Source organism: Carcharhinus amblyrhynchos, unplaced genomic scaffold, assembly GCF_965287045.1.
Source record: "Carcharhinus amblyrhynchos unplaced genomic scaffold, sCarAmb.v2.hapA scaffold_48, whole genome shotgun sequence".
NCBI classification, from domain to species: domain Eukaryota; kingdom Metazoa; phylum Chordata; class Chondrichthyes; order Carcharhiniformes; family Carcharhinidae; genus Carcharhinus; species Carcharhinus amblyrhynchos.
In genome coordinates, this window is record NW_027649789.1 from 2,887,638 (window position 1) to 2,910,864 (window position 23,227).

General features: G+C 47.4%; 1 protein-coding gene across 1 annotated transcript; it reads left to right on the forward strand.

Annotated features, from left to right (window-relative positions):
• Nucleotides 1-12,452: 12,452 nt before the first annotated feature.
• On the forward strand, nt 12,453-22,640 carry LOC145337428 (putative G-protein coupled receptor 139). Its single transcript, XM_080182199.1, has 2 exons — nt 12,453-12,462; nt 21,727-22,640. The coding sequence occupies exons 1-2, from the start codon at nt 12,453-12,455 to the stop codon at nt 22,638-22,640; spliced, it is 924 nt and encodes a 307-aa protein (XP_080038325.1).
• The last annotated feature ends 587 nt before the right edge of the window (nt 22,641-23,227 follow it).

A 23,227-nucleotide genomic window follows, 5' to 3' on the forward strand; every position in this document is an offset into this window, starting at 1 on the left:
GGGAGCACCGCACTGTGGGAGGGGCAGTGCTGACGGAGCGCCGCACTGTGGGAGGGGCAGTGCAGAAGGAGCGCCGCACTGTGGGAGGGTCAGTGCTGAGGGAGCGCCGCACTGTGGGAGGGTTCGTGCTGAGGGAGCGCCGAAATGTCAGAGTAACCTACCAGGGAACACTGGATTTTGGAACTGGGTCTAACAGTGTTTTATTTCCATCTGTTTGTTAACCAGGTTCCAGTGAATATTGGCTGAACGCAGACAGACATGGTGAGTGTGTTTGCAATGGTTAGTATTCTGGGCTCTCTGGAGACCTGGCTTTGCGGAATGAACCTGGACAAGTGTCGGATGTTTCTGTGGGGGAGCATTTTGGGGAATAATGATCATAACTCTGTCTCCTTCACACTCGCACTCCGGTCAGTGGCGAGGGAGCGCCGAACTGTGAGAGGGGCAGTGCTGAGGGAGCGCCGCACTGTGGGAGTTTGTGTCCAGGATTTGGTCATACCTGGCACAGGTTCTAACAATGTTTCATTTCAATCTTTTGTTTTAACCAGGTTCTCACATTCAGCCCACGGGGTACCATGACAGTGAGTGTTTTTGCAATATTTATTAATCTGGGCTCTGTGGAGATCCTGTTGTGGATCTGAATAAGGGAGGATTATATTGGATTGGCAGTGCTGAGGGAGCGCTGCACTGTGGGAGGGTCAGTGCTGAGGGAGCGCCGCACTGTGGGAGGGTCGGTGCTGAGGGATTGCCGCACTGTGGGAGGTTCAGTGCTGAGGGAGCACCGCACTGTGGGAGGGTCAGTGCTGAGGGAGCGCCGCACTGTGGGAGGGTCAGTGCTGAGGCAGTGCCGCACTGTGGGAGGGTCAGTGCTGAGGGAGCGCCGCACTGTGGGAGGGTCGGTGCTGAGGGAGCGCCGCACTGTGGGAGGGTCGGTGCTGAGGGAGCGCTGCAATGTCGGAGTAACTTACCAGGGAACACTGGATTTTGGAACGGGGTCTCACAGTATTTTATTTCCATCTGTTTTTTAACCAGGCTCTAATGAATTTCAGCGGATCACAGGCGAGATTGGTAAGTGTGTTTGCAATGTTCACTATTCTGGGCTCTCTGGAGACCTGGCTTTGCGGAATGAACCTGGACAAGTTTCGGATCTCTGTGGGGGAGCATTTTAGGGAATAGTGAGCATAATTCTGTCGCCTTCACACTCGCACTCGGGTCAGTGCCGAGGGAGCGCTGCACTGTGGGAGGGGCAGTGCTGAGGGAGCGCCGCACTGTGGTAGGGGCAGTGCTGAGGGAGCGCCGCATTGTGGGAGGGTCAGTGCTGAGGGAGCGCCGCACCGTGGGAGGGTCAGTGCTGAGGGAGCGCTGCACTGTGGGAGGGTCAGTGCTGAGGGAGCACCGCACTGTGGAAGGGTCAGTGCTGAGGGAGCGCCGCACGGTGGGGGGGTCAGTGCTGAGGGAGCGCTGCACTGTGGGAGGGGCAGTGCTGAGGGAGCGCCGCACTGTGGGAGGGTCAGTGCTGAGGGAGCGCCGCACTGTGGGAGGGTCAGTGCTGAGGGAGCGCCGCACTGTGTGAGGGTCAGTGCTGAGGGAGCGCCGCACTGTGGGAGGGTCAGTGCTGAGGGAGCACCGCACTGTTGGAGGGTCAGTGCGGAGGGACTGTGGGAGGGTCAGTGCTGAGGGAGCGCCGCACTGTGGGAGGGTCAGTGCTGAGGGAGCGCCGCACTGTGGGAGGGTCAGTGCTGAGGGATCGCCGCACTGTGGGAGGGTCAGTGCTGAGGGAGCGCCGCACTGTGGGAGGGTCAGTGCTGAGGGAGCGCCGCACTGTGGGATGGTCAGTGCTGAGGGAGCGCCGCACTGTGGGAGGGTCAGTGCTGAGGGAGCGCCGCACTGTGGGAGGGTCAGTGCTGAGGGAGCGCCGCACTGTGGGAGGGTCGGTGCTGAGGGAGCGCCGCACTGTGGGAGGGTCGGTGCTGAGGGAGCGCCGCACTGTGGGAGGGTCAGTGCTGAGGGAGCGCCGCACTGTGGGAGGGTCAGTGCTGAGGGAGCGCCGCACTGTGGGAGGGTCAGTGCTGAGGGAGCGCCGCACTGTGGGAGGGGCAGTGCTGAGGGAGCGCCGCACTGTGGGAGGGTCAGTGCTGAGGGAGCGCCGCACTGTGGGAGGGGCAGTGCTGAGGGATTGCCGCACCGTGGGAGGGTCAGTGCTGAGGGAGCGCCGCACTGTCGGAGGGTCAGTGCTGAGGGATCGCCGCACTGTGGGATGGTCAGTGCTGAGGGAGCGCCGCACTGTGGGAGGGTCAGTGCTGAGGGAGCGCCGCACTGTGGGAGGGTCAGTGCTGAGGGATCGCCGCACTGTGGGAGGGTCAGTGCGGAGGGACTGTGGGAGGGTCAGTGCTGAGGGAGCGCCGCACTGTGGGATGGTCAGTGCTGAGGGAGCACCGCACTGTGGGAGGGTCAGTGCTGAGGGAGCGCCGCACTGTGGGAGGGTCAGTGCTGAGGGAGCACCGCACTGTGGGAGGGTCAATGCTGAGGGAGCTGACCAATCACCTGCTGCACCTGCAGACTGGGTTTTTGCGACTCATGCACAAGGACCCCCAGGTCCCTCTGCACCGTAGCATGCTGCAGCTTTTCGCCTTTTAAATAATAATCCCTCCTACTATTATTTCTGCCAAAGTGGATAACCTCACACTTGCTAACATTGTACTCCATCTGCCAGGTCCTCGCCCACTCGCTGAGCCTATCCAGATCCCTCTGCAGACTTTCCACACCCTCCGCGCAATTTGCTTTTCCACTCATCTTCGTGTCATCAGCAAATTTCCTTACCCTACACTCAGCCCCCTCCTCCAGATCATCTATATAAATGGTAAACAGTTGAGGCCCCAGCACCGATCCCTGGGGCACTCCACAAGTCACCACCCTCCAACCAGAATAGCACCCATTGATACCAACTCTCTGCTTCCTATTAGACAGCCAATCCTCTATCCACACTAACACCTTACCCCCAACTCCATGCCCCCTAACCTTCTGTTACAACCTTTTGTGAGGCATCTTATCAAACGCCTTTTGGAAATCGGAAAACACCACATCCACCGGTTCCCCTCTGTCTACCGCACTCGTCACATCCTCATAGAAATCCAATAAATTCATCAAACACAACTTCCCGTTAATGAATCCGTGCTGTGTCTGCTCGATCAAACCATTCCTTTCTAGGTCCCTCACTATTTCTTCTTTGATGACAGATTCTAACATTTTCTAGATGGGTAGAGAACTGGCTTACAAAGAGGAGACAGAGAGTATTAGTGGAGGGGTCCTTTTCTAGCTGGAGGTCTGTCACTAGTGGTGTGCCGCAGGGCTCAGTACTGGGACCTCTTCTCTTTGTTGTGTATATAAATGATTTGGAAGAGGGAGTAGGTGGTGTGATCAGCAAATTTGCTGATGACACCAAGATGGCTGGATTGGCAGGCAGTGAGGAGCAGTGTCTGGCAATACAACGGGATATTGATAGGCTGGTTGATTGGGCAGATACGTGGCAAATGGAGTTTAATCCGGATAAATGTGAGGTGATGCATTTTGGCTGGAATAACGTAGGGGGGAGTTATACGGTAAAGGGTAAGCCCGTAAGGAGTGTAGAATCGCAGTGAGAACTGGGGGTGCAAGTGCACAAGTCTTTGAAGGTGGCAGTGCAAGTGGAGAGTGTGGTGAAGAAAGCCTATGGTATGTTAGCCTTTATAGGAAAGGGTACAGAGTATAACAGTTGGAGTCTGATGTTGCAGTTGTACAGAACATTGGTTAGGCCGCATTTGGACTACTGCGTCCAGTTCTGGTCACCTTACTACCAGAAGGACGTGGAGACTCCGGAGAGAGTGCAGAGGAGGTTTACCAGGATGTTGCCTGGTATGGAAGGACTGGGGTATGAGGAAAGATTGAAGAAATTGGGGCTCTTTTCCCTTGAAAGATGCCAACTGAGGGGGGATCTAATAGAGGTATATAAGATTATGAAGGGTATAGATAGAGTAAACAGAGGTAAGCTATTTCCTATGATAGAGACACACAGGACAAGGGGCCATGGACTTAAGGTGAGGCGGGAGAGGTATAACACAGATATTAGAGGGAGGTTTTTCACACAGAGGGTAGTGGGGGTATGGAATGCTCTGCCAAGTAAGGTGATGGAGGCAAACACGCTAGAGTCCTTTAAGAGTAACTTAGACGGGCACATGACTGAGTTGGAGATGGGTGAATATAGGAGAACCTTTTAAATAAGGGTCAAAGAACAAAGAACAAAGAACAACCCAGCACGGGAAACAGGCCCTTCGGCCCAACGAGCCCACGCCACCGCATCACCCTACACCTATTCTACCCTGCGTATCTACAAATAGAACCCCTGACTTAGCCAGATTCAGGGGAGAATAGTGTCAATTTGGTAAAACCAATCAGCCTAAGAGCACATCTTTGGGGTGTGGGAGGAAACCGGAGCGCCCGGAGGAAACCCACGCAACCACAGGGAGAATGCGCAAACTCCCACAGACACAGGCCCAAATCCATGTATCTGTACAGCTAGAGTGCTAGTCACCGAGCTGTTGCGGTGCCCGTCTACCGGTCCAGGATCAAGCACACACACCGACATGAAGTACTAGGCCACTCCCGGAACCTCCAAGAGCAGCCCACGCACGACCCACCGTGTGCATGCCCCTTGTTTGACAACAAGGTGGACCTCCACCTGCGGAATAAAAAGACAAAAACGTTAATCTTACAAGCCTGCTTTTCCGGTGTCTCCCGAGGTTCTAACCCTTATTTAATAGCCCCTACCATAACCCTCCATCCTCGTTTCACTCATGTGTCTGTCTAACTGAACCTTAAACGAGTCCAACATTCCTGCCTCCACCACCCTACTCGGTAGCGCGTTCCATACCCCCACAACTCTCTGCGTAAAGAACCTTCCTCTCATATCCAAATTATACCTCTCCCCCCTCACCCTTAAATCATGTCCTCTTGTATTTGTACCCAGTCTAGGGAGCAGTCTCTCACTATTGACTCTATCTATTCCCTTCAGTATCTTATATACCTCTATCATGTCCCCCCTCAATCTCCGTCTTTCCAAGGAGAAAAGTCCCAGTTTCTCCAACCTTTCCTCGTAACCCAGCCCCTCCATGCCAGGCAACATCCTAGTAAACCTCCTCTGCACCCTTTCCAGAGACTCCACGTCCTTCCGGTAGTAAGGTGACCAGAACTGGACGCAGTACTCCAAATGCGGTCTAACCAACGTTCTATACAACTGAAGCATTAGACGGCAGCTTTTATACTCTATACCCCTTCCTATAAAGGCTAGCATTCCATAAGCCTTCCTAACAACGTTCTCCACTTGTGACGCCACCTTCATAGATTTGTGAACCTGCACTCCCAGGTCCCTCTGTATTTCTATACTCCTAATCTGTCTACCTTAATCACATAGCTCCTCTCTGCATTATTCCTTCCAAAATGCATCACCTCGCATTTGTCAGGATTAAATTCCATCTGCCACCTATCTGCCCAATGCACCAACCTATCGATATCCTGTTGTATCACCTGACAATCCACTTCGGTACCCGCCAACCCTGCCATCTTGGTGTCATCAGCAAACTTGCTGATCACACCACCTACGCTCTCTTCCAAGTCATGTATATATACTACAAAGAGGAGAGGTCCCAGTACTGAGCCCTGTGGCACACCACTGGTCACTGGCCTCCAGCCCGACAAGGTCCCCTCCACAACTACCCTCTGTCTCCTATTTCCCAGTAAAAAGTCTGACAACACCAGGTTTTAGTCCAACCTATTTATTTGATAATATACTAAAACCTGGTGTTGTCAGACTTTTTACTGTGTTTACGCCAGTCCAACGCCGGCATACCCACATCATGACTCCTATTTCCCAGCCAGTTCTCAATCCACCTAGCTACCTGACCTCGTATCCCATGCGCCTTAACCTTTTCTACCAGCCTACCATGAGGGACTTTGTCAAATGCCTTACTGAAATCCATATAGATGACATCAGCGGCTCTCCCATCGTCAACCGTTTTTGTCACCTCCTCAAAGAATTCCACAAGATTCGTAAGGCAAGACCTCCCTCTAACAAAGCCATGTTGCGTATCCCTAATCAGATCGCAACGCTCCAAATGCTCATACATCCTACTCCTAAGTATTTTTTCCATTAATTTCCCTACCACCGATGTCAAACTCACCGGTCTATAATTTCCAGGGTTATCCCTACTACCTTTTTTGAACAGCGGTACCACATTTGCTACCCTCCAGACTTCTGGGACCTCACCTGTGTCCAAAGAAGAGACAAAGATTTGCACCAGAGGCCCAGCAATTTCATCTTTCGCCTCCCTAAGCAGCGTGGGATAAATACCATCAGGCCCCGGAGCTTTATCCGTCCTTACGCTACCTAAAAGCCCTAGCACTTCCTCCCTCGTAATAGATATTTCCTGCAGCTGATCCTCAGCTCCCTCCAAGAGATCGCACGACTCCGAACCCCTCTCCTTTGTCGCAAAGTATTCATTCAGGAGCTCCCCCATTCCCTCCGACTCAATACATAACTCCCCACTTTTGTCCCTAAGAGGACCAATTTTCCCTCTAACTACTCTCTTGCTCCTAATATAGGAATAAAATGCCTTTGGGTTTTCCTTAATCCTACCCGCCAAAGCCATCTCATGCCCTCTCTTCGCCCTTCTAATTCCCCTTTTTAGCTCCCTCCTACTCTCTCTATATTCCTCCAGCGCACTCTCCGTACCCAGTCGTTTCGACCTAACATACGCCTCCCTCTTCTTCCTGACCAAGTCTTCAATACCCCCTGTAATCCACGGCTCTCTAATCCTACCTTTCCCACCCTTCCGCTTAACCGGAACATACCTCCCCTGCAACCATTTCATTTTGCCCTTGAAAGCCTCCCACTTGCCAACCGTGGACTTGCCAGCTAACAGTCCCTCCCAGTCAGTGTCCTGCAGCTCCCTCCTAATCCTACTATAGCTCGCCTTTCCCCAGTTCAGCACACTCCCGTTCGGCCGGCACTCGTCCCTTTCCATTTTTATCCTAAAGTAGACGGACTTGTGGTCACTGTTCGCCACATGTTCGCCTACCTCTACCTCAACCACCTGCCCCGGCTCATTACCCAACACTAAATCCAGTATAGCCCCTCCCCTAGTCGGACTAGTTACATACTGCTCTAGAGACCCTTCCAAAACACATTTCACAAACTCCTCTCCCTCCTTACCCCCAGCTCTAGGCCCCCTCCAGGAAGATTAAAGTCACCCACCCTATTCTTCCCGCACTTATCCAAAATGCCCCTGCAAATGCCTTCCTCCACTGTCTTTGGGCTGTTGGGTGGCCTATAGTATACCCCTAGCATCGTAATCTCTCCCTTTTTATTCCTCAACTCCACCCACAGCAACTCAATCCCTAACTCCTCCATATTGTCCTCCCTCTGCACTACTGTGATGTTCTCCTTGACTAACAGTGCCACCCCTCCACCTCTCTTCAACCCTCCTCTGTCACACCTAAAACACTTGTACCCAGGAACATTCAGCTGCCAGTCCTGCCCTTCCCATAACCACGTCTCCGTTACAGCCACCACATCTAACTGCCTCACAAACATCAAGGCCCTAAGCTCATCCGTTTTCCCTGTCACACTCCTAGCATTGAAACAGACACAGTTCAACCCACGAGTGTCCCTCGGAACCTCCTTCTCCCTGATACTTTTCCTTTCACCCGACTCTCTCCCAGCCACCTCCCCACCCCCCCTCCATATTAGTTTAAACCATTCCTAAACACCCCAGCTAACTTCCCCGCTAAGACACTAGTTCCCCTCCCATTCAAATTCTCCCCACCCCTCCTGTACAATTGCCCTTCTCTCCTAAACACCTCCCAGTGATCCACAAAAGTAAAGCCCTCTACCCTACACCAATCCCTCAACCATGCATTCAGCTGCATGATCTCTTCATTCTTTGCCCTGCTAGTACTGGGCAGCAACCCAGAGAGTGCCACCCTGGAGGTCCCGCTCTTTAGTTTGGCCCCCAACTCCCTAAATTGCCTACGGACCTCTACCCTACTCCTCCTTCCTATATCCCCCTCCCCTACATGTACTATGACCTCAGCCTGGGTCCCCTCCCCTTTCAAAATTCCCTCTACCCTATCCGTTACATCCTTGACCCCTGCTCCAGGGAGGCAGACCACCATCCTGGAGTCACGCCTCTGTCCACAGAACCTCCTATCAATACCTCTGACCCTCCCATCCCCTACCACTATCACCTTGCCAGCCCCCTTCTGTCCCTCTAAGTCAGTCTCCCCCTCCTGCCTATCTTTCTGTGCCCCTGTCGATGAATCTTGGGGGGGCCTCCGGGGAGGCCGGGGGACCCTGACTACTCTTCTTCTTCCTCTTTCTCCTCCTAACCGTCATCCACCCTTCCTGCTCTTCAGCCCTTGGGACCTCTTCCTGCTCATGGTTCTGAGACATTATCTCCTCGTTTTCCCTGACTAGAAACGCATCCTCCAAACGCCTCTCGAGCTGCCTGATCCGGGCCCTCAAGCGCTGCAACTCTAAACACTTAACACAGATGTGGACCTTGGGGACACATGACGCCACCAAGAACTCCCACATGTGGCACCTGACACAACTTATATTCCTCCCTATATTCCCTACCATGTCCCAACCTCCTATAAGCGCCAAAAGGTAGAATCTGCAACGCCCCTTCCCCAAGCCTGCCCTCGCCTAAGCCCAGCAAGCCAAAGCCCTTCTCACTCAGCTCCCACTCACTCCGCTGCCCGCTGTGTGCTGCTACCCCTTTTTTATACCCCCCGCTCCCCCTTACCGACAATCCCCTCGCCTAACTTCCGGTACGGAAGTAAACTACACTCTGACAAACCCCGCGAACCGGAAGTACAGAAAAAAAGCGGTTTTCAATTCAAATCAGTCACTCACCACAGCCACAGCCACCAGGTTCAATGCTCCGGAGAACAATGATGACAGAGTGGACAGCATTCAGGAAAGCCATTATCAGTGATACCGGCTGACTTGCGGCTTTATTCTGTTTCTTCAACAGATAAAAAAAACTAGTTTATAACTCATGCTCTCTGAAATATCAACCTGTCACAATTAGGAGAATACCATGTAATGTGAAATCGATGGCAGTGAATGAAAATGCTTTGAAAGTAAATGTGACTGTGGGAAGCTGCACCGTATCATTAAATATCTGTCAGTAAACACATTGGAAACCCGAACCCCGTAGATGATTTATCTTTGTGTATGGAATTGAACAGGAACCATGATGAAATGCTTGACCACAGTGATTATCCCTTATAGAGACTTTCAGTGTAGAATTGTATTAAATGTGGTTCACCAAAAAGAGTGGAATGTCTGAGCTTGGTGACTGTGTCTTTCTGGGAGTATCTGCCTATGTCAGACTTTACCTGATGAGTTCACAAACAGAGTGGAATAATTGACACCAGATGTTGAGTGTTGTTCTGTGTTTAAATAACAGGTTCGACTTACAACGGAAATTGTTTATTTCTAGAGCGTATCTATAAAGCGTTATTGAGACTGAAATGTCTAACTATGCCTCCCTTTGATGTGAACTTCTCCCACCAAATAAATACCAACTCAATGCTGGCATTCCGAAATTCAGAAAATAAGCTAAAAAAAATTCCAATACACGTTGCATTTTTATCCCAGTTCTGTTCTTTTGGTAATGCATTCCAATGTGTTGTTTTCGATTTCTGGGTTTTTTAACCTAGTGTACCACTGAACCAATGGACTGCACACATCAGATTATTTTAAAGAAACCATAAGGAAAAGTAATGATTTTAGACAAAATGCAACACTTGATAATTAGTTGTAGTGAAATTAATTTAGCATTGAAATGTTCACTCTAAGGTTTATTAATTTATACTTCATGGCTTCAGGAATTATGTTGCTTGTTTCCTCTTCTATATTCTCAATTTCAATGTTCCAATTGGATACCTCAATGAGCTTTATTCTTAATGATTCCAGATATTTTCTGTAAATGTTGAAAGACAGTGATCCCAGAGATGGTCATGTGCAGGACCACTTCTTGCTATTCTTGGATCTGATTTAATCCTTTTACCCGACAAAGGACATTTTTTTTATCTTTGTCTGTACTGTTCCTTTGTCCCCTAAGTGTAATTTTGTTGAAATTAGACATGAGTATGCTGTCTTCTGATTTCCAGAATTTCTCTTTAACCTTAAAGTACTGTGTTCTATCGTACTGTAATCTGTCATCTTTAATTTCTGACATTCAGTCAAATAACGTATTGAAGTGTGGGCATTTGCGGTACATTTTGCTGAGTAATGCTGATCATATTTTGTGTTTATACGTGTTTTATTAGATATTGTGTTTTGCTTTCATTATTTTTCCTAAAACGGACATTGTTTTATCATGTTCATTATTTTTCGAGCTTGTGCTATCCTCTGTTTGAAATACAAGAATTATTTTGATTCCCCATGAGCCCTCTCATGTTGTTATCTGCATTAATACTGAACAATTATTAGTAGCCTTCCTGCCTCTTCATTCACTCTAATACCTTCAGATGTAATCCACAACTGGAAGTTTTTGAATAATGTATCAACTTTCCACTTTAAATATATTTGAGTTTATTCTCTTTTATCTGACTGTATAGTTCCCCCGCTCAGAAAATTTTGTTCTTTCTTTAAGCCATGAATGTTCCTGAAATGGTTCCTTCTGCAACGACAATCCCAAAGTTTGTGTCAGCTCCATCATTCTGAGCTTGAAACTGTGCTCCAAAATTCCATTGGTGGTTTTCCGTGTATGTGTGTGTGTGTTATTACTCTTGTTATTCCCAGCTTTCAGTAACTCACAAAAGAAAGTCCATTCCATCATTCCATCATTTTCAGCTCAGATATTGTGAGGACATTTTTTCGTGGTTAGTTTTATTCACTTCCGAATATCAGTTTAACTCTTCCCAGCCTAATAATATCCATTGTTGAAATTTAAACTCTGGCAGATTCCTCAATATGGATTTGGTACAATGCCCCAATCTCCGTTATAGTTGTGCAGAGTTCACGTGAAACCCCAGGGTTAACCCATTGTCAATGTGTCTCTCTATATGTATGTTGGCTTTGCAGCCTTTGTTTAGAAGAAGTGTAACTACGCTAGCTGTGATGTACAGCATTCAGTGAGTATTTTGGCAAGGTGCAAAAGTAACAGAGTTTGTTGTGGTGGGAGATTTTAACATCTCCTGTATTGACTGGGACTCACTAAGTGCTCGGGACATGTAAGGAGCATCCAGGAGGGCTTCTTGGTACAGGATGTAGATAGTCCAGCTAGGGAAGGGGTCAGACTGGACCTGGTAGTGTTGAATGGCCCTGGCCAGGTTGTCGATGTTTCAGTAGGGGAGAAGCTCTGGAACAGTATGGTTTAGTGTATTGCTGGATAAAGATGTATAGTCCCCAAGTTAAGGTGCTAAACTGGGGGAAGGCTAATTACAACAATACTAGGCTGGAACTGAAGGCTGTGGACTGGGGGCAAGTCAACATCTGGCATGTGGAAGACTTTCAAGTGTAGGTTGATAAGGATTCGGGAACGGCACATTCCGGTAAGGACAGAAGTTAATTATGGCCGGTTTTGAGACCCTTGGATAACGATAGTTACTGTGAGCCTAGTCAAAGAGGAAAAAAAAAGATTTGTCAAAGCCAGGAGGCTGGGAACACATGAAGCAAGTGTGACATACAAAAAACTTAAGCAAGGAGTAAGGAGAGCTAAAAGGAGTCACAAGATACATCAGACAGCAGGGTTAAGGAAAATTCCAAGGCTTGTTATGCATATATAAAAAGATCAAGAGGGTGGCCAGGGAGAGAATTGACCCATTCAAGGACAAGGGAGGGAGTCTATGCGTGGAGACAGAGAACATGTGCAATGTGTTAAATGAGTACTTTGTGTCAGTATTCACCAAAGAGAAGGACTTGGTGGATAATGAGGGTTAGATAGGTAGATAGGTTGAGTCATGTTGAGATCAAAAAAAAGAGGAGTTATTGGGGTTCCTGAGCAACATTCAGGTAGACAAGTCCCCAAGGCCTGATGGGATATAGCCCAGAATACTGAGAGAGGCAAGGGAGGAAATTGTTGGGGCCTTGAAAGAAATCATTGTATCCTCACTGCTACAGGGGATGTCCCATAGGACTGGAGAATAGCCAATGGTTTTCCTTTGATTAAGAAGGGTATCAAGTATAATCCAGGTAATTACAGGCCAGTGAGCCTTATATCAGTGGGAGGGAAATTATTGGAGAGGATTCTTTGAAACCGGATTTATTCCCATTCGGAAATAGGTGGACACATTAATGACAGGCAACATGGTTTTTTTTTAAAGGGGAGGTCATGTCTCACAAACTTGATCAAGTTTTCGAGGAAGTGACAAAGATGATTGCTTAGATTAGGGCAGAGGATATCGTCTACATGGACTTCAGTAAGGCCTTTGACAAGGTCCCTCATGGCAGACTGGTGCAGAAGATGAAGTTGTATGGGATCAGAGGTGAGCTGGCAAGGTGGGTCCAAAACTGACTCAGTCAAAGAAGACAGAGCGTATCAGTGGAAGGGTGTGTTTCTGAAAGGAGGGCTGTGATAAGTGGCATTCCTCAGGCATCAGTGCTAGGACTTTTGCTACGACACACAGTTTGGTGGATTTGCGGATAGCGATGAGGACCATCAGAGGATACAGCAGGATATAGATCAGTTGGAGACTTGGGCGGAGAGATGGCAGATGGAGTTTAATCTGGACAAATGTGAGGTAATGCATTTTGGAAGTTCTAAGAAAGATAGGGAAAATCTGGTAAATGGAAGAACACTTAAGAATATTGAGGAGCAAAGGGATCTGGATGAACAGAACACAGGTCACTGAAAGTGGCAAAGCAGGTGGAGAGGATAGTTAAGAAGGCATACAGCATGCTGGCCTTCATCGGCTGCAGCATTGAGTTTAAAAAAAATGGCAAGTCATATTGCAGCTTTATAGGACATTATTTAGGCTCACTTGGAATATAGTGTTCAATTCTGCTTGCCACACTACCACAAGGATGTGGAGGCTTTGGAGAGGGTGCAGAAAATATTTACCAGGATGTTGCCTTGGATGGAGGGCATTAGCTATGAGGAGAGGTTGGAGAAACTTGGATTGCTCTCAATGGAACAACGGGGGTTGAGGGGCAACCTGACAGAAGTCTACAAGATTATCAGGGGTATGGACAGAGTGGATAGTCAGAAGCTTTTTCCCCAGGGAGGAAGAGTCAATTACTAGGGGGGCACAGGTTTAAGGTGCAAGGGGCAAGGTTTAAAGGAGATGTATGATGCAGGTGCCTGGAACTCTTGCCTGGGGATGTAGTGGAAGCAGATACAGTCGTGAATTTTAAGGGGCATCCTGACAAATGCATGAACACGATGGGAATAGAGGGAAATGGTGCCCTGAAGGGTAGAAGGATTAAATTAAGTCAGGTACATGATTGGTGCAGGCTTAGAGGGCCAAAGGGTCTGTTCCTGCCCTGTAACTTTCTTTGCTCTTTGTTCATTCTCTGTTTTAATCCTTCTCACATGCCTGTGTACTTAGGTCTATTTGTTGGAATGATGTACTTAGTTTGCTTGAACTAAACATTTCAATGCATTCGCCTTGAATTTGTATCTGACATGCTCTCCGCAATGTTCTCCTTCTTACAAACCCCTTCAAGCACTCGATGTATCAAACTCCATTCAACATAACGAGATGTCCACCGTATGTAATAAAGATCTTTCCGAGTCCTGCATCTCTGTTCATAATAACACAATAAATGTGCACCTCTGCACTCCCTAAAGCTTCTTGGAGAGACTGTGTATTTGTATTTTCCATTAACTAGAGTTCTGACCCATAATTTCTGACAATGCTGCCTACCAGACATTGGTTCTGGTATTTTTGCATTATTCCTGAACCCAGATAATCCTTTTCTTTTTCAAACGGACCTTCGATCGTATCTAATCCGAATGTATTTATTTCATCTCTTCACCTTCCATTTGTGGAAATCATAAAGTTTCCTCATTCACAAATTCCATGTTACCAGAGAATACTTTCAACACATAGTTTCTACATTTATTCCACATCCACCTTTGGTCACTACAAGACATGGATCCTCCCAATCTCCCACAATTCCATCCTTATCTTGGCCTTGATCATGTTCTGATTTTTCACATTGTGCTCGATCTAGTACGAGGCTGAGAGGCGACATTTAAATGTCATCTCTCAGCAAATTTATCAAACAGATGAATGCTCACACAAAATTAAGCCGTCTAAAGCATTCAATTTATTATGAATTATTCAATGTTTGTCTAGACCATAAGACATAGGAGCAGAATTAGGCCACTCGGTCCATCGAGTCTGCTCTGCCGTTCAATCATTTCTGATACATCTCACATCCCCATTCTCCTGCCTTTTCCCCCAAACCCCTGATCCCCTTATTGATCAAAACCCCTATCTATCTCTGTCTTAAAGATACCCAATGGCCTGGCCTCCAGAGCCTTCTGCGGCAAAGGGTTCCACAGATTCACCGCTCTCTAGCTGAAGAAATTCCTCCTCATTAGTGTTTTAATGGATCGTCCATTTAGCCTGAGTTTGTGCCCTCTGGTTCTAGTTTTTCCTACAGTTGGAAACGTTCTCTCCACACCCACTCTCTCCAGACCTCGCAGTATTCTGTAAGTTTCAATAAGATCCCCCTTCCCCTTTCTAAATTCCAGCGAGTACCGAACCAGAGTCCTCAACTGTTCCTCATACGACAAGCTCTTCATTCCATGGATCATTCTTGTGAACCTCTTCTGGACCCTTTCCAAGGCCAGCATACCCTTCCTTAGATACAGCACCCAAAACTGCTCACAATATTCCAAATGGTGTCTGACTAGAGCCTTATGCAGCTGCAGCAGTGCATCCTGCTCTTATATTCCATCCCTCTCAACATAAATGTGAACATTGCATTTACCTTCCTAACTGCTGACTGAACCTGCATGCTAACCTGAAGGGAATCCTGAACAATGACCCACAAGCTCCTTTGTGTTTCTGATTTCCTAAGCATTTCCTCATTTATAAAATAGTCTATGTCTCCATTCCTCCTTCCAAACTGCACAACATCTATTTACACATTGTCTTCCATCTGCCACTTCTTTGCCCACTCTCCTAATCTGTCCAAGTCCTTCTGCAGCTCCCCTCCTTCCTCAATACTACCTGACCCTGTACATATCATTGTATCATCTGCAATTTAGCTTCAGCTCATCCCCTTCATTCATCCATCGGCTGAGGTATTCTCCTTTTTTTTATTCATTTGTGGGACAAGAGTGTCGCTGGTTGGCCAGGTGTTTATCACCCTACCCTACTTGCACTTGCTCTAAGGGGCTTGTTAGGCCATTCCAGAGGATAGCTGAGATTCAACCACATTGGAGTCACATATACACCAGATCAGGTAAGGACAGTGCATTTCCATCCCTAAAGAAGATTGGTAAACCAGATATTGTTATTTTCTGGCAATCGGCAATGGTTTCATGGTCATAAACAGATTATTAATTCCAGATTTTGTTTTTATTGAATTGAAATTCCAACATATGCAGTGACAGGATTGGAAGCCAGGTCTCCAGAACATTAGCTGAGTTTCTGCATTAACAGGACAGCGATGGCATTATTCGGCTAAGCCCCATTATAATCAGAATGAATTTACTTTATGACCTGTTGTCAGGTACAATTGGCAGCAGACAATTTCTTTATTTTTAGTTGAACGTTGTAAGAAAATGCCACATTTGCTTGATCATGTGACTGCAATTAAAATGCTGTAAAAAGTTCAGCCTGCCATAAACGCTACTACATAATACAAAATTTTAACTGATGCGACAACCGTCCCACTTATATGCCTCATCCAAACCAAAAATAACTCTATTTGTCATCCTCCATGCAAACACAGGAGATGTAAACAAGTCCATTTACCTCCACATCTTCCACATTCCAAAATGACAAGCACACATTCCAGCTCAAAAAAAGTGATGTTCAGGAAGTTCATATATTTCTGTAAATGTATCCATAACACCAATGGATTCTCCTGTACACTGGGAGAAGTACGTGCACAGATTGTGTTACCGTTTTGCTGAGATTCAGTTTGCCAGCCCCATTCTGTGTTTCCATTTGTTTGTTCCTTCAGTTCTGCGCTCCACTGGGTATGAGCTCTCAATCATTGGCCTTGACATTCTGTCACTGAAGCTGAATCCTGAGCAGTATTCCAATTTGTTCCTGAACATCTGGTGGTTTGTCTGTTTACTAGAACGACGAGTACAATTGTTCTTGCATTGTTCCATATTTCCTGCCAAACCAATTCTGTCTGTCGTTTACCTGGACAACAATCCCTCCAGTACTCTAACACTGTTCTTCAGCAATGCAGCCTCCCCTCCATGCCCCATCTGTCCACGGCCTGAAGAGGCACACACAAACACAACAGACACACACGATGACATATACACACACACACATAAACGTTTAGAACTGTCATGAATACCTTATACACGGGACAAAGACGAGAAACATTGGGGGAAAAAAAACGTCTGTGGAGAATCGTTGCCTTTATATTCCTGCTACAGATGCTCTCAGACCTGCTGCCTTCCAGCATTTTCCGCTTTGTTGTTCGCAGATTCCGTTATCCACATGTGTACACACGGGAATGCGCCATACAAATGTACAAGTGCAGAATAGCAGGCCTGCTGCTTTTCTGATGGTTCGGTTTCAGCACTCACACCACCGTGGCCCGGGGTGGATTCTGGGTTAGGGAATGACATTTTGTTTTATATATATAGTGGCACAGTGGGTTAGCACTGCTGCCTCACAGTGCCAGGGACCCGGCTTCAGTTCCCGGCTGGGATCAGTGTCTGTGTGGGATCTGCACGTTTCCGCTGTGTCTGTGTGAGATTCCTCCTGTTTCCTCAGGCAGTCTGAAAGACATGCCTGCATTTATAGCACGCAAAGAAAAAGTGAAGTTTGCACCCGGGGTTGGGGTCCAATACCGGATGTGGGGATCTGTTCACAGTTTGGCTGGCAGTGTGTTGGAATAGCCTTTCATTCACTGTTCACAGTGAGCTGATCCAATCCCAGAGAATTGTGTGTCTTTTTTCATCGAGGGACATCTTAATGCTATTAGGGGACAATTCTGAAAGTGGAGGGCTCTCCGATACTGACATTGTTAATGTAGGAAAAGGATCTAACCCTGAGGAGCTCCTGAACAGTATGAGCCGAGCGTTCCAAATATATTGTGATGTGCTACCAGTGTGACAATCATACCTGTCAAACTATTTTATAATACTGAAGTGTTCACTGTGTCCTCTCTTCACAGGTGCTGTCAGGCCTGTTGAGAGTTTTCCAGCATTTCCTGTTTATGTTCAGACCCCCGTACACACTTGTGCGTGGCTAATTTTGATGAAGTTACCTGTTCAGGACAGGGTGGGATCCTGAATGTGAACTACTTCTGTGTGTTGTATTAACCTGTGTTTGGTGCAGAGGGAGGATGGGTGTGAGAGGGTATGAAATATGTAATACTAACTGTCGTTGCTTTCTGAATGACAGTTTTCATCCAGCAGCAGGCACTAACTCCAACTCAGGGTGTCTGTTCCCTGGTAATATTTTTCATTGCTATAGGTGCGGGGAGGGAGGAGGATGATTGTGAAGGAGGTCTGACCATCAATTTGTTGAAACATGTGATCCTCAGTATTATCCTAATTCTGAGAATGCACTGTCCCTCAGCGTGAGGGTGGAATGATTGATCCTGGGATCCTAGGTGTGACAGAGGAGGGTTGAAGAGAGGTGGAGGGGTGGCACTGTTAGTCAAAGAAAACATCACAGTAGTGCAGAGGGAGGGCGATATGGAAGAGATAGGGATTGAGTCGCTGTGGGTGGAGTTGAGGAATAAAAAGGGAGAGATCACACTGCTAGGGGTGTACTATAGGCCACCCAACAGCCCAAAGTCAGTGGAGGAGGGAATTTGCAGGGGCATTTTGGACAGGTGCAGAAAGAATAGAGTGGTTGTAGTGGGTGATTTTAATTTTCCCGGAGTGAATTGGAGGGGGCCTAGAGCTGGGGGTACGGAGGGAGAGGAGTTTGTGAAATGTGTTATGGAAGGGTCGCTAGAACAGTATGTAACTTGCCCGACTAGGGGAGGGGCTATACTGGATTTAGTGTTGGGAAACGAGCCAGGGCAGGTGGGTGAGGTAGAGGTAGGCGAACATGTGGCGAACAGTGACCACAAGTCCGTCTACTTTAGGATAAAAATGGAAAGGGACGAGTGCCGTCCAAGCGGGAGTGTGCTGAACTGGGGAAAGGCGAGCTATGGCAGGATTAGGAGGGAGCTGCAGCAAACTGACTGGGAGGGACTGTTAGCTGGCAAGTCCACGGTTGGCAAGTGGGAGGCTTTTAGGGACAAAATGAAATGGTTGCAGGGGAGGTTTGTTCCGGTTAAGCGAAAGGATGGGAAAGGTAGGATTAGAGAGCCGTGGATTACGGGGGATATTGAAGACTTGGTTAGGAAGAAGAGGGAGGTGTATGATAGGTCAAAACAAATGGGTACGGAGTGTGCGCTGGAGGAATATAGAGAGAGTAGGAGGGAGCTAAAAAGGGGAATTAGAAGGGCGAAGAGAGGGCATGAGATGGCTTTGGCCGGTAGGATTAAGGATAATCCTAAGGCATTTTATTCCTATATTAGAGGCAAGAGAGTAGTTAGAGGGAAAATTGGTCCTCTTAGGGACAAGAGTGGAGAGTTGTGTATTGAGTCGGAGGGAATGGGGGAGCTCCTGAATGAATACTTTGCGTCGGTATTCACGAAGGAGAGGGGTTCGGAATCGTGCGGTCTCTTGGAGGGAGCGGAGGTTCAGTTGCAGGATATAGTTATTACGAGAGAGGAAGTGCTAGGGCTTTTAGGTAGCGTAAGGACGGATAAAGCTCCGGGGCCTGATGGTATTTATCCCAGGCTGCTTAGGGAGGCGAAAGATGAAATTGCTGGGCCTCTGGCGCACATCTTTGTCTCTTCTTTGGACACAGGTGAGGTCCCAGAAGACTGGAGGGTAGCAAATGTGGTCCCGTTGTTCAAAAAAGGTAGTAGGGATAACCCTGGGAATTATAGGCCAGTGAGTTTGACGTCGGGGGTAGGGAAGTTAATGGAAAAAATACTTAGGGGTAGGATGTATGAGCATTTGGAGCGTTGCGATCTGATTAGGGATACGCAACATGGCTTTGTTAGAGGGAGGTCTTGCCTTACGAATCTTGTGGAATTCTTTGAGGAGGTGACAAAAACGGTTGACGATGGGAGAGCCGTTGATGTCATCTACATGGATTTCAGTAAGGCGTTTGACAAAGTCCCTCACGGTAGGCTGGTAGAAAAGGTTAAGGCGCATGGGATACGAGGCCAGGTAGCTAGGTGGATTGAGAACTGGCTGGGAAATAGGAGACAGAGGGTAGTTGTGGAGGGTACCTTGTCGGGCTGGAGGCCAGTGACCAGTGGTGTGCCGCAGGGCTCGGTACTGGGACCTCTCCTCTTTGTAGTCTACATAAATGACTTAGAAGAGGGAGTAGGTGGTGTGATCAGCAAGTTTGCTGATGACACCAAGATGGCAGGGTTGGCGGGTACAGAACTGGATTGTCAGGTGATACAACAGGATATAGATAGGTTGGTGCAGTGGGCAGATAGGTGGCAGATGGCATTTAATCCTGACAAATGCGAGGTGATGCATTTTGGAAGGAATAATGCAGAGAGGAGTTATGTGATAAAAGGTAGGCCGATTAGGAGTATAGATGTACAGAGAGACCTGGGAGTGCAGGTCCACAAATCCATGAAGGTTGTGTCACAAGTGGAGAACGTTGTTAGGAAGGCTTATGGGATGTTAGCCTTTATAGGAAGGGGCTTAGAGTATAAAAGCTGCCGTCTAATGCTTCAGTTATACAGAACGTTGGTTAGACCGCATTTGGAGTACTGCGTCCAGTTCTGGTCACCTTATTACCGGAAGGACGTGGAGTCTCTGGAAAGGGTGCAGAGGAGGTTTACCAGGATGTTGCCTGGCATGGGGGGACTGGGTTACGAGGAGAGACTGAAGAGACTGGGGCTATTCTCCTTGGAAAGAAGGAGATTGAGAGGGGACATGATAGAGGTATATAAGATACTGAAGGGAATAGATAGAGTTAATAGTGAGAGACTGCTCCCTAGACTGGGTACGAACACAAGAGGTCATCAATTAAGGGTGAGGGGGGGGAGGTATAATTTGGAGGTAAGAGGAAGGTTCTTTACACAGAGAGTTGTGGGGGTCTGGAATGCGCTACCGAGTAGGGTGGTGGAGGCAGGCACGTTGGACTCGTTTAAGATGCAGTTAGATAGGCATATGAGTGAAACGGGAATGGAGGGATATGGTAGGGGCTATTAAATAGGGTAAACCTCGGGAGACACCGGAAGGGCAGGCTGTATAACTAATATGTTTTGTCTTTATTCCACAGGTGGAGGTCCACCTCGTGTCAAGCGAGGGGCATGCACACGGCAGGTTGTGCGTGGGCTGCTCTTGGAAGTCCAGGAGTGGCCTAGTACTTCATGTCGGTGTGTGTGCTTGATCCTGGGCCGATAGACGGGCACCGCAACAGCTCAGTGACTAGCACTGCTAGCTGTGCAGATACATGGATTTGGGCCTGTGTCTGTGGGAGTTTGCGCATTCTCCCTGTGGTTGCGTGGGTTTCCTCCGGGCGCTCCGGTTTCCTCCCACACCCCAAAGATGTGCTCTTAGGCTAATTGGTTTCCACCAAATTGACACTATTTCTTCCCTGAATCTGACTGAGTAGGGTCCCATTCGTAGACATGCAGGGTAGAATAGGTGTAGGGCGATGCGGCGGCGCGGGCTCGTTGGGCCGAAGGGCCTGTTTCCCGTGCTGGGTTGTTCTTTGTTGTAAATCTGCATGTAGACCTGAACCTGAAAGGTGAACATTCCTTGTGATGCCACAATATCTTCCTATGTATATCTAGCCAAACCCCAACATCTATGTGTCCAATACTGAAACAGAAGCCGTCATGGGACAAGTGCCATCTTCTGGTTGTGCGCCTGATATTTGGGTTAAATGGACACTCTGAGGACAGTCTATTCATGGGCAGTGTGTGCCATGGGAGGGGATGAACAAGGCTTTATTCCTGAGTAGAATGTCTCAGCGGTGTTCGTGTCTGTGTGTGCACCTCGTATTTCCTTATCTTTGCTATCCTGGTAAATGATCTGGCCACAGAACGTGCTTGATAATTCTTTGAGAATGTGACAATCCCCCATTTGTTACAAACGCAAAGCATTCAGTCAACGTGGCTGTCAATCTAAGATGTTTATTTGGAGGGATGTTCGGATCAACTGATGCCAATCCTTGGTGTCCGATATCGAAACATGACCTGTCATCTGTTAACTCTGTCAAAAACATTAAATCATACTCCAAACTCATCAAAACATTTGAAATATCAACCACCCTCCCCCTGTAAGCCTGATCTCTGACTGTATTAATCCTTTATCTGGTGTGGAATTGAGATAGGTGGATGAAGCCAGGGTAGAGATTTTAAAACAATAATTTCTGACTGAGATCAAATCCACAAAACGTTTAGTGCAAAACCACTTCCCTTAGTGCCTGAACCGGAAAAGTAGAATGCAACAGCAGTAATACTGATTCTGCTTTTCCACTGTCTCTGTCTTACAGTTAATTTACTGGGCATTCTGGTCCTGTCCCGGGATAAATGTGGCCTCTCCATCTGCACAACTCGCTACCTGCTCGCAATGGCAACAGCGGATCTACTGGTCATTATCATTGTGGTTATACTTACCACCATCAATGACTATTATTTTCCTGTTAGTTTCCTGTATATCATGCCTGTGTGTAGTTTCAAATCTGTCCTAATGGGTGCAGCAACAGATTGTTCAGTCTGGTTCACCGTGACATTTTCACTTGATCGATTTGTGGCCATTCGTTGTCAGACATTGAAAACGAAATATTGCACTGAGAAAACTGCAACAGTGATTCTTGTAACAACTGGTGTTCTGCTCCTTTTAAAAAATATTCCCTTCTACTTTACAAAGGTCCCTATGTTCATATTTAAAAATGTACCATGGGGCTGTGAAACAAAGGTAAGCACATTTACTGATCCCATATGGGTCGGATTCCAATGGTTTGATAAGGTTGTGACTCCATTGCTCCCATTTGGTTTAATTCTATTGATTAATGCTCTGACATTCAGACATATTTTGATAACTAGTAGAATCCATAAAAGACTGATGGTTCCCCATAAGGATGGAAATAACATTGATCCAGAGATGGAGAGCAGAAGAAGGTCAATGATTTTACTCTTCACTATATCCGGAATGTTCATTCTACTGTGGTCAGTCAATGTTGTGCAATTCATATATGTTAAGGTAGTAGGTTTATTTTCCATCAATGACTCTGCATATATATTACAAGCTGTCAGAGGCCCAATGGTCAATTTAAATTGCTGCACAAACACATTTATTTATGTGGCCACTCTTAGCAAGTTTAGGGAGCAATTCATTTTGATGTTGACATATCCTCTCAAAACAATTACACAGAGACTCATCCAATTGGGGAAATTCCCCCGATGACTGATAGTTGACTCAGTGCATGAGCATCTTCATATGGTTACTATGATTACTTTCACCAAGCTTCAAGCTTCTCCTTGTCACTATGCAAACCATGCAGCATGAAGGCCTGATCTGCCAACTTAATGGTCAATCACACGTTCAAAGTATTTCAGTGGCCACATTGAAACCTATTGATCAAGCAGTGCATTGACAGCTGGGAGAGCCAATGGTGTTTGTCCAACCTGTGGGACATCTGTGGGGACGAAATGCAGCTTTAGGCCTTTCAAGCTCACTATATACACATCCTTTCCAACTGATGGTACTGTAAACAAATTAGTGTAAGTCTTTTAATGGATAAGTCAAAAAGAAACTATGTGTTTTGTAGCCTGGCGAGACACTGAAGCAATAAAGAGGTGGCTAGAGTTGCCTGATATATGAAGTCATTTGTGAACCATGGCATTATCCGTTTACCAGTTTGTGGTGATCCTTCGTGACCTGGAGTCTGGCAAATAACACGGGGACTCGAGGTGGAGAGGTGGTAAGAGGTGGAGAGACTCTTCCCGCTCAAAAAAGACAGTAGGACTAGGGGGCACAGCCTCAAGATAAAG